Below are 12816 nucleotides of genomic sequence, written 5' to 3' on the forward strand. Positions count from 1 at the left end.
CAAAAAAAGTAAAAAAAATTAGACAAAGAAATTACCATCATTTTAAAACATAAAACCAGATGGTCTTGTTTGATTGTAAAACTCCTATTGAAGCAGTTCTTACTTTAGGCAAGTAATGTTTAAAACTGGTAAGAAATTCTTCTACTCATTCTGAAGTTGTTAAGAAAAATTAAAATAAGTAGTAGGTGTCATGGCAAACAAAACAAAAATTAGGACAAAGTTTCTTTGGCGCATTATATCTGACCTCTACTCTAACAATGTACCTGATGTTATGGAAGGGGGACTTCTAAATTGCAGCATCCTATTGCTCATCATGGTTCCATACATAAAAATACATGGGGCACAAAATATTTCACAAAATATTAAAATAAGTTAGTAATTTTTATGCTCTACAGGTATTCTATCAAAATGCAACATAAAGGCTCCCCAATTGTTCTAGACAAGCTTGAAGACTGAAATACATTCCGTGGGAAAAGAAATGAAAACACCTGAAAATTATTCAGGGAAGACCTCTAATATAGTAACACTGCCTTCTCAAATGGCCACCACACAAAAAAAAATAATAAAAAAAAAATAAAATAATCTTTCAATGTTCACACATCCTTCAAAATTTAGTAGCATCCAGATGCCCCACAGAGCAAAAACATCTAAGCCACATGACACTGGTAAACAGACTGCTACCTTGTTCTTGCTGTTACTTATTTCTCTTACTGTGTTCTTCAGCCAAGAAATAGAAATTAGAAATTTTAATTCACAGCAAGATTTCAGTAAACAGGACAATACAATCACCCTACAATGCTTACACATATAGAAGTTTTCATTTTCACAGTGAAGGCCAATTATTGACTAACAATCGTAAATTTTGAGACTGTTTGAATAATGTAGTAAAGCTGTAGGTGACTGTAGACAGATATTAAACACGGTGCTTATAAAAGATACTACCATCTGATACAGTTTAATATTTTGTACTATTCACAACAGTTAATAAAGGCATGCCAGACTGTAGTCTTAGTTAATAGCACAAAGCCAATAAAGTCATCTTACTATTTTGGGTGGAAAACAGGAAGGCAGAATTTGAAAGCTATTAAACAAAGAAACCAAATGCAATTATCAGTTTAAAATAATCAATGCATTAAAAAAAAAAAAAAGTCATTACCCAAATATAAATTTGGATTCTTAGAGCAATTAAAAGAAAAAAATCCATTGCGAATACTGTGTAAACACCTCTTATTTATGAAGTTAAACATCAATGGAGTAGAAGGTTACTTCTCTAAATATGACACTAAAGCATAAGTTCAGGTACAAAACCACTTAAGAAGAAATACCTCTTGCAAAAGCACATTATTATACTAATCTAATTCAAATTAGAATGGCAAATACATAAAACAATGAAAAATGGAGGTTTACATAGCAGAAGATCTCTTTTAACTCGAGTAATAAACAACAAATTTAAATTGCAGACAATGCACGTTACTCTGACTAGAGAAACTTATCTACATTTCCATTAACTTAAGTGACTTGTTCCAAGTTGGAACTTATGAATGATAATTCACAAGGTTTAATCAATATATAGAGCTATTAATGATACAATTTCGTATCTAGAATTTGGTAAGACCTTCTTTTTTGCTCCAACAACCATCACTGTCTTTGTGATTATTTTAATTTTAGACATCACCTTATAACAAAATATACCTAGCACAGTCCACATTTCATTACAGAGAACGTTTAAGTATTTTCTCTAAATCTCATGGGGAAGAGGGGAGAACACTTCCCTCAAGTATCTATCTTGAAAAGAAAAAAAAAGTTAACAAATTATTTTGTTTGAGGGCAAGGTTGAATTAAATAGTCATAGATTTTTGTCTCAGTTATTTTAAATGGAATTTAACCGTAAGCACAAATAGCTATGCTTCAGCAATTACTCAGTTCAGTAGAGAACAATTTGCAGGATTACTCAATCTACATTAGCTCTGTCAACATCTGGGGGATTTGCATTGACAGCAATTCATGAATCTATCACCTGGAATGCAAAAATACCTTCTCAAATCTATGCTATGCTAGAGTACCATTCATGCACAGTCATCATTTCCCCTCCCCCTCATTAACAAGTAGTTTTCTACTGAAAACATTAATTTCCCTTCAGATTCCACTACTACCAAAAAGAAAATGCAGCACTAGAGCTATGAAAAAAATCCTTCAACCTGGCCTCTCTTTTAAAAAAAGCTACTAAAGAATCAAAGTTTTTCTCAGGTGATGGTTTTTATTTTATCAGAAGTTAGCAACATCTTTGCATTAAACTACAGCAAACAGTCTTTCTCTAGTGAAATATGTCAGATTAAACTTGCTGTGTATTTGAAGTATTATTTTCCCCTCAAGGTTAAATCTCCTTGAGGTACACATCAGATTTCCTCATGGTGCCCCAAAAAGGGACTTGAAACCTGGATCCTCTGATTAGACCAAACAAAAAATACCTGAAAAATTCCTCTGCAAGACTTACGCTAGCTTTCTTTTCTTTTTCCATCTGTTTACAAATGTTGCATCTCTATTTTTAAGATACTTTCAGAGGTACTTTACAAACTGAAATGGTCAAGTCCAGATCAATGCCTTACACACATTTTACCATATAAATAAACAAGCACCGCACATTAAATTCTGACTGCTACAGGTTCTGAAGTTCTTGTTGCATCCCATATTTTGCCACCACAATCGAAGTTAAACTTAGTTTAACAATATTCATCTTTAATCCCAAATACCTATTTCTGTAACACTGCTTGAGGGATAGCTGGGTAGAAGATGAGAAGAAAGACAAGTAGCTAGAGCTATTTAACGTATTCTGAATTCTACATATACAATTCTACATATTGACAAGATGATAGTTGAACAAATTCAGATCAAAAAAGCTGTTCTACTTGTATACTCCAGAAAGAGTACACTTGTATACTCCAGAAAGTATTTGTCTATCCATTATTAAAAACAGAGGTGCCGTCAGTAAACTACATTGATTGAATGTTTTTCCCTGTGTAGGGTACTTTCTCATGTGTCATGAGTTTCATGAATCTGCACTTAAGAGTTTTATAGCTTCATCTTACCTTGCAAAGAAAACTGATGTTAAAACCAAGAGACTGTGCATTTCTGGAGCCAGAGTTCATGTAGTTTCCAAGGAACAGCACTAACTCTAATAGTTTACTAAAGCTTTCACTCTTCTTCAGCTCTTCACAAGCCAGTGTAACAGCCATAATATCAGGTTTGATATTGTTTACGTGCTCATCAAACATAAGCCTGAAAAGGATCCCATTGAGACGTGACTGCAACATTTTCACTGAACTCATCTACAAAATAAGAAACATTAAATCAGAACATAAAAACCAAAAGATCTTATTTATGCAAAACAGCTTATATTAAAAAACAATATTGTGCAGCCAGCAAGACTACAGTTTCTGTATGTTTTCATCGCCTATCTTGTATTTCCAGGAATCCATACCTACCCACTGGTATTTTTCCCCAAATCATACACTTTGCCTGAAAAAATTCAGTGAAGCAACATATTGAAAAGAAGAGTGTGCTCTGTGTTACCAAACCATCTAACTCATCGTTTCTAAACTCAATGGCAATAAACGCACACTGCCAAAAAACCCTTCCTCCCAGCAAAGGAAATGTAAAACCAATTCTGCCAGTTAAGAAGAACTAAAGATCAGCCTGAAGGTACGCATGGCAAACACTTCATCACATCTCCAGTGAAGTTACCCTTGAACTCTGGTATTTACCAATTTCCTAAAACTAAGCTTCTCCATTTTTCTTCCTTCAGAAATGGTACAATAACAATCTCTCAAGCGTGTGTGCTGATACCAGCACAAACCCAGTTACACCTCATTCTGCTCAAGCTAAAGAATTATACTTTCCATTTTTAGACTCTCTTATTGAGCTGACACATAGCTCTCAACTTGCTCTTGGTCACTGGGAGAGCAACAGGGGAGAGACACAATGAATTCTTCGGGACCCTCGTGGAAGGACATGGGAATATCTAAGTGAGTTTCAGACACAGAAGGTCAAACTTCACTAGTCAGATATTTGTATAAAGCCAGGTCACATTAGTACTATTGTTCATGAAATATTTTCTGCCATTGTACTGACGGGAGCTGTTAATTGTGATATTTACAGATGACATCAGTGGTACATCTAACAAGGTGTTTATTTTTGCAGGTTTTAATTAAAAAGAAACCCAAACTGGTTTTTGTTCAGTTACTATCTGCACTTACAGCAAGTTATAAAATAAATATTATTAATTCTACCAGTATTGATAGTTACCAAATAAGGTCAAAGGTATTTTAAAGATACACTACAGTATATATTTGATCCTAAGACTTTTCAAGTTCACAGCATCAACAAGCCCCAATCTGTGTATCCCAAAGCATAATCAGATTTAGAAAGTGGAGAAAGAGGTTTTGGCTGAAATTCATGACAGTAAGTTCTATATAAAAAGCAATGTACCTAGATACTAAAGTAAGGATATACTTCTGGTATACCCTTTCAGTTCTGATCCCATGACATCATACTGCATAGGCAACGTACTGCCTGCTTTTCAACCCCTTGTCTTCTTGTACTTTTAAACAAATTTTGTAACACTATTGCCCAAGATACTATCACCTTTATATTTCAGACATAGTATAGGACTAATTCCTTCCTGATCTGACAAAAAGATTGGAGGTTATAAATCACAATGTTCTAACATGGTAAATGACAGAGATACTGAAAAGTATCTAAAACAGTGATTCATTAGTTTAAATCCCCAAGACCAATTTCATTAGACTAGCTACCAAAATATGTCCATGTCTTTCATATTCTGCACAAGTGATCAGTAATATTTCCTCCTCCTTAGCAGCAGACTATAACTCACAAGAGATATTTAAATTTAAAAGACAAATACGTACTGAGAATTTTTAAACCACTTGAAAATTTTCATTTAAATGTAAGAATGATTACCTTCCAAATCTAACTCCTAATTTTAATTAGCAGAATATAAAATGATTTCCCCCTCAATGTACTTATTATCAGTGGTGTTCCTGAAGCATTTTGTGCCCCCTGAAAGAAAAGCTTTGTTACATGACGAATCATAGATCTTGACTAGCAAAACAGAAAGATTTTTATGTGATCATGTCTCTGTTGCCCAAAGGTTTACCATGGTTCTTTGAGGAACCACAATTTTTCTACTGGTATTATCTACCAGACCCCGCTACCAGAAGTGGCAGCAACAGCTTTCACAGGAAAGACTTGGGTGGCCTGAATAATGATGAATTCATACCAAAATGAATATAAATACGAAGGCACTCCAGATGGTCTCAAACAATTCATATGATCAGACAGGAACAAGGAAAAGGAAACGATCAGAAAAGCAGCATTGCAGCATAACTTGCGATTTTTTTTTATACTTCTCCATTGTCACAAATTTCTCTGTGAGTCTTTATAAGCCAACATCATGCAAAGTCTTGAAACATTATTCTTCTAATCATTCTGTATTTCCAAAATATCATACTGAAAACATCTGCCTTGAAAGGATTTACCTTCACTGAGCTGCAGTAGATGGAAATTAAAATTAATCACATAATTTGCTTTAACTTTTGTAGAACAATCTCCAATTACTGTTTTTACTGAAAATGGCACAGAAAAAAGTTGTCAAAAGCTTTAGATCCTGAAAAGAGTCCAACAAAACACCTATAAGCCAACAGAACAGTGTGACTTACACATTTGTGAAGAATAATTCTTTGTAACACTTCAGTCAATTTGTACTTACTTTCTTTTTTTAATGCTGTGAAGTGTCATGGAACACTGATCATTTTTTTGCTTTGCAAGGTAGTTTGACTACCAAACCAGCAGTAAGTTTTAATTTCATTTGCTGATCTGCATAATATTTTAAAAGTACCTTAATTTCATAACAGCTGTTTCAAGTATGTTGTTTCCTTAGAATTCAAAACATTTTTATATTCATTATGCTCTTATCAATAGAAGATGACCACAAATGCTATTTTATTTCCTCCTTCCCCAGCCTGCCCTGCTTTCTTTCATATGCATGTTTCTAAAAACACCTGTTCAATGGCTGATAAACGTATTGAACTTAGAGGAATCTTCTGAAAATAGGTAATGTGCAAAGATTATATTCACTTAGAAAAAGGTCAAATTGCTTATAGTTCTACAAAATTAGTGTCAAAGGCATATAAAAAAATAACACATTCAAATAGGTGCATGTAATAGCAAGCATTAGCTTCCACCACAAATAGTTAAAGCAGCAAGAAAATGGATATTTCTTTTCCAGCCAACTGTAAGCACCGGACTGCATGTCATTATTTGCCCTTCTGGGCTTTCATAAAGGTCCTTGTCTGAATTCTCCACTTAATCAAGTTCTTGATTCAGTTCTTTATTCTTCATTATCATCATTTAATTCTCATGCCCTGTATTAAAACTAGGACCAAAGGTTATTGGAGAAAGGCAAAAAGCACAATTAAATTTGCCTCACTTCCTAAGTAAAAAAGCTGACATTCTTATAATACAAATTTGTCAACTTACTAAGACAACTTACTCAGCCTCTTACCTATAATAAAGCTGCCTTTTTTTTTTCCCTAGCAATGTTCTAGAAAGATTAATTCTTCAGCAGCTCTAGAAATTACAATGAGGCAAAACAAGTGACAAATAAAATCAATTAAAGTGACTGAATGACTCTAAAGCAATGCAGGTGCAGTAAGCTTATACAAGTCTTCCCACTTAATCTATCTCCCAGGAAGGATAGCTAATCCTGGTTATAGAGCAAAAAAAGGGTCAGAGAATCTGCAAGTCTCTACAACTACTCAGGAAAACCTATCCTCTTGCATTAACAATGAAATTACTGGTAACCCAGTTCTTAACAGCTGAAGGAATTTTTGCATTCACTAGAAGCCAGCAAAAAAACCCTCCCACTTTTTCAGAACACACACCAGAAAGGCAATTCTCTGATTAGTTCCAGTCACTTGTTTTGTTGATTCACTGAAGAGGTAGTTATTAACTAAAATTTGCACCATGTAACTGTGGGGTAATCTTTTTAAAAGTGGTAATACTCTTCTTAACTTGAATTCAGAACTCACAATTGGTGGTAAAGTGGGTAAAAAGTTCTAAACTTTTTGAAGTTAAAAAAAAACAACCACAAGATTTTTAAAAAAAAAAAACCAAAACAAAACTTTTTTCACCCACTTTTTAAAAAATTTTATGTTTTAATAACAGAGAACATTCTGCCTAGCTTATTTAATGTTATACAATGGATTCAGTTAATCTATTTTTCTTGCTCTACTTATACATCAATGCAAGCTTTTCTTTATATGAAGTTGTGTTGCCTTTTTTGATCCCAGGATATAACTCCAAAAACAGTTCCAATAACTAATTTAAATATATATGAATATATAATGGTTTTCAACATTTCATCTAAATGAAAATGCAATTCTAATTTTCATTTACATATCATCCAAATATTAAGTTAATCGGTCTCTTCTAACAACTTAATCATTTACTAAGTATGGTTTTTCTACATAAATTTTAAACAACTTATTCAAACCTTTATTAAATTTGATGGGCAGTGATTATCCCATTAACATCTCTTAATAATTAACATACCTAAATTTACATACAAATAAAGGGTACACATTTTAAATATTACTTAAGATAGCCTTTCTGTCTTCTATTCCTAAACATATTCTTCTTAACATCAAGGTTAAGATTATTATTAATGCAAAACACTGAAATTAATTCAACAAATAGCAAAAAAGGACTTCAGTCAAGTAAAGCGCTTAAAAGTTTAGCTGCATTTCTTCCACATTGTTCAATTAAATCAAAATTGGAAGTAAAACCAGCATTTTAGTAGTATTAATGTAGTTAGAGGCCTCTAAAAAGAACACAGAATCACTACCCATAAAGAAATGTAGTATTTTTTACTAAACCAGATGGTAATGTGCAATAAGCAAACAAGCTTCGGGAAACTTAGTCCCTTCATAAGGCAAACATCACCATTTGGAGATGTTTGATTAAGCAAATTTTTCTAACTAATGTTCCATTAAATACTTTCACATTCTTTCTCAACTTTTTGTAGTTGGTCATTCCTCAAAAGAACTGTGTATTGGGACTGCATGGCAAGGTTTTGGTAGCAGGGTGGCTTCTGTGAGAAGCTGCTAGAAGCTTCCCCCATGTCCGACAGAGCCAATGCCAGCCGGCTCCAAGACAGACCTGCTGCTGGCCAAGACCAAGCCCATCAGCGATGGTGGTGGTGCTTCTGGGACAAGAGATTTAAGAAGGGGAAAAAACCTGCAGCCAAAGAGAGGAGTGAGAACATGTGAGAGCAACAGCCCTGCAGACCCCCAGGTCAGTGCAGAAGGAGGGGAGGAGATGCTCCAGGAGCCAGAGCAGAGATTCCCCTGCAGCCTGTGGTGACGAAGACCACGGTGAGGCAGGCTGTCCCCCTGCAGCCCAGGGAGGTCCACGGGGGAGCAGATCTCCACCTGCAGCCCGGGGAGGACCCCACTCCGGAGCAGGGCGATGCCCGAAGGAGGCTGTGACCCCATGGGAAGCCCACGCTGGAGCACTCTATCTACGCACACTTAATACACACTACTTATATATTGGCAACTTCATTAAATACTTCTGTTTTACCACTACATCAAGACAAAGCAAAAGAACTATTCCTTCTAACCTGTAGTCATCTGGGAATAAATAATCTTCCGAATATGAGAACAAAAACATTCTCCACGTGTTCCCATAAACTTAAGGGTTTTTTTACTATCTCAATACTTCACATTCGATGACAGAAAATTTAGGTTTTACACTGACATTTACACTCATTGTGCAGACAATTCATACACAAACAGTTAAACTAGAGTATCAGCTACACCCTTCCGCTTATCAAATTCACACTTATCCAATGAGGATGAAGCTAAATGTGTGGCAAAGAATGAAATAAACTTTTTTTTGCACGTTTTCTTTACTTTACAAAAAAACATTTCCACTGCCTTGGATGAGCCTTTTCGTATCTATAATAATTACACCTTGAATTTATTTTCAGTACTTCATTTCCAGCAGCATAACAGCATATAGCCAAAATGGAAAAGCCATTAGTCAACTACAACTGAATTAGTGCAAAATTCAAAACCTGATCCTGCCTGTCCTATGACCTGCCAAAATTTCAGACTAGCTGATTAATGAAGTTGCAGACATTAATGAATCTATCTCATAATACCTTCTGCACAGAGGTGAAACTGGGGAAATAATTTTATCTACAAAAAAACCAGCCAGCACATCATCTCTGCGTAAGTGGTCAGATACAGTTATCCCAGTTTTAAATCCATATGCTTCTATGCAAGCCTAGGCAAAGCACACAAACCTTGGCTGTAACAGAATAAACTTTGACTAATCCTGTTTTACTGGGTCTGGCTGGAATGGAGTGAATTATTCTTCACAGCAGCCCGCAGAGTGCTGTGTTTCAGACTTGTGCCCCAGACAATGCTGTTAACACCTCACTGCTTTGCAGCATTTGCACAGCGTCAAGGCCTTCTCCACTTCTCACTCTGCGCAACCCAGTGAATAGACTGGGGGCGTGCAAGAAGCTGGGATGGGACACAGCCAACCAAATGACCCAAACTAACAAAAGAGATACCCCATCCATATAATGTCATGCTCAGTAATAAAGTGTGGAGGAGGGGGGTTTAGGTAGGTTAGCCATCTTTTGCTCGGGAACTGGCTCTACATCAGTCTACACATGGGAGATGGTGAGTGATTCCCTTTATTTCTTTGCCTTTGGTTGTTTTTTTTTTTTTTTCCTCTTTCCTCTTCTACTTCTTCACTTCTTGAACTATTTTTATTTCAACCCATCAGTTTTCTCACTTTCACTCTCCCTTTCTTCTCCCCCCACCCCACTGGGGATGGGAGGGGGAAGTGAGTAAGCATCCACGCAGTGCTTAGCTGCCTACCAGGGTTAATCCACGAGACCTGTTCTTTTCTGAATAGCTGCTCTTGACTCTGTTATCTGCTGCTACCTAAAGGGAAGGTAAGAGAAGATGGAACTGTAGGATTCTTGAAGGTGCACGCTGATAGGACAAGAAGCAAAATACAAGACGGCGCTCAGGAAATTCTGACTGTATATGAGGAAAACACTGTTGACCACAAAGGTTGCTGAATATTGAATGCAATGCCACGGTTACAGCTTTCTTCAGCAGAAGGGTAATTTACTACTACCCACCATAGAGCAGCATGATGGGAGGATGCAGATAAACAGTGTACTAACCCAGAAATATCTTTATATAAAAGCTATAGAGAGGAACGCAGTAAAACTGAATAGGGGAGAAACGCTGAAGCAGATGAGACAAGGTACGTATGTTTATAAAAGGGCAATGTGTGGCAGGAGAAGGGATCGACTTGGGAAAGGATCCAAGTTCTAAAGATCAGGGGTGAAACATAAAGGAACTTACAGCAGTAAAGCAGAGAAATATCTATGAAGTCTTTTAAATCAAGGCCATTATGCACAATTTCCTGAATTTCTTTGCTTATTTTTAAATAGTTAACTGAATAGCATTCATAGACATCAGAGTCTTCATTTGTCCTAATGCCTCCACCTTGTTTGCTTCCATTCTGTGTTTTCCTTAGACACATTTTAGTTTTGTCCTTGCACAAAATCTAAGTAATTTCCCACCTGTTTGGCATTATTTATGTGGGAGGGAAATTAGGAAATATTCATTTGTTAAATCAGTCACTCCCTGGCATCCCTTGCTCATTGCCATTTCAACAACAAGCAGAAAGCAGAGAGTAGACAGGGCAATTGTTCCGGCCTTCCTTCCTTCCCAGGGATCAAAAGCCCATCTTGTTGTAGGGCTGGAAGTACTACTGTCATTTCATCACATTGTTTTAGTCACTCTGAAAGTGTGTTACATGACAAAGAGGGAACCAAGTATTCATCCAGTGCTTTCAAACAGATTTTTTTCATACACATACACGTATATGTATATAAAACATGATATAGAATAGATCCATATAATATAGATCCATATATAAGTTTTAATCTCTATCTAAAAGGTATTATATGAATATATTATACTGTATTTATATATATATATTGCATGCCATAATTCCTTCAAGAAAAGTACCAAACCTGTGTAGAGATTTTTAGATTGTTACTCATCAATGAATAGATGGTAATGTTTTGCTACTGCAGACCTTGCAATAAGACTAACCAATGTATCACACTTCCACCAAAATTCCTCATCTTTGTTTTGAAATAAAACATTTTCACAACTTTATGCCATTTATTAAAAAAATAAAATCAATAGCCTAAAGTTTTTCATAAGAAGTCATTAATATCTTTCATTTTCTAAATCCTCTACAAAAATCTCATTAGGTCAAATTATGTTCCAATGTGTCCCTATCCCCCAAAATCACTCAAAAGGCACTTCTGAAGCCAAATTATGCTCAAATCGGAGCTTTTTAGTAAAAAGCTGTTCCACTCTTTCCTCTTAATAGACCTCTATTTCTGTTTTAATACATTTTAATGTACATAACCCATAAAAATCCAGCAAGAACAAACCTAGCTCCTGTGGAATTAAGAGAGAAATTCTAAACACATTACAGAAGCCATCATCATCATTATAATCTTTTAGACTGACAAAGTGAAGTGAAAACAGGAACTACTTTGCCTAAGGACCTATCAGGTCTTTGGAAGACCAGAAACAGAAAGAGAGTCTTCCAATTCCTAGCTTGGTACTCAGTATCATACAATTAACTACCAGCATATATTAGGGTAACTTATGCAAATTTTATAATTTCTTTCGGAGACAGGTTCTAGCCATCGTAATACTTGATAACCCTACTTCCAGAATAGATATATGTATTGAACACTAGCAAAAGCAACAGAATACGATCTACAATTACAGTTCTAACATGAAACTACACCTCTTTTTTTTTTTTAACATGACATGAGCTATTATGGGCATATTAACTCTTTCGGGTATTTACAGTTTTTGATACAGCAGAATAAATTCATCAAAGTTGTCAATGCTATTCATTTATGGGTTTTTTTAATGAACTCTCAGAAATTTAACTACTTGAACCTAGAGTGTTCTCCGTAACTGTTTAATAAACAGACAAGACAACACAGTCAGACGAAAGATTTATCTGGCACAGGAATGCCTGTTGCTCTTAATCGCATACCATAATTTCTTCCAGAAAAACACCTAATATGTAAATAGATGGTAACTTTTTCCTACTGTAGGACTTGCAAAAACACTAACCAAAATAATTTAAACCTAAAAGTTTTCTTTTTAATCTATTTGACAAAATAGAACTCTCCAGCTAATTATTGCACGAATACATACCACAACTCCAAACTGTTCTGGCTCAGCAAGATCATTATATTCATCCTTTAATTCAGCTAAGGCATTGAGTTCTGTCTGCTCAGGAAGATTCTTCACTAGGTTCTAAAACAAACAAGGCATTATATTAAATTTGTTGTATTAAACTAGCTGAGATCTTAAAATAACACACTTAAAATACCACAACATGGAAATGCATGAGGAAATTATGGGAAGCTTATTTTATTTACGCAGCTTTAACACTATATAAACATCAAATCAAATCAGTAATTATTTAATACAGACATCAGCATCTCTGTTACTGTCTCTAATTTGAAGAATGTCTTCTCAGTATTAAAAAGTTAGACAAAACTCCTTGTTGCTGTCAGACCCTGAAGAATTACACTCCATCTACAATCTTATTTTGCCCTTGTGATTATATCTTGCTCATTAAATATTAATCAAGAAATAACTG

The 12816-nt window shown here is 35.2% G+C and overlaps 1 protein-coding gene across 6 annotated transcripts in view; it reads right to left on the minus strand.

The window, feature by feature from the left end:
• DIAPH2 (diaphanous related formin 2) overlaps positions 1-12816 on the minus strand; it is a 302075-nt gene that overhangs the window by 191965 nt on the left and 97294 nt on the right. For all 6 annotated transcript variants that reach the window (XM_075054004.1, XM_075054006.1, XM_075054005.1 and 3 more), the window contains 2 exons: positions 12366-12467; positions 3087-3326 (listed from right to left, as the gene is read on the minus strand). In XM_075054004.1, coding sequence (XP_074910105.1) covers positions 3087-3326; positions 12366-12467 — 342 coding nt within the window. The remainder of the gene's footprint in view (positions 1-3086; positions 3327-12365; positions 12468-12816) is intronic.

This window comes from Buteo buteo, chromosome 22 (genome assembly GCF_964188355.1).
Source record: "Buteo buteo chromosome 22, bButBut1.hap1.1, whole genome shotgun sequence".
Classification (NCBI taxonomy): Eukaryota; Metazoa; Chordata; class Aves; order Accipitriformes; family Accipitridae; genus Buteo; species Buteo buteo.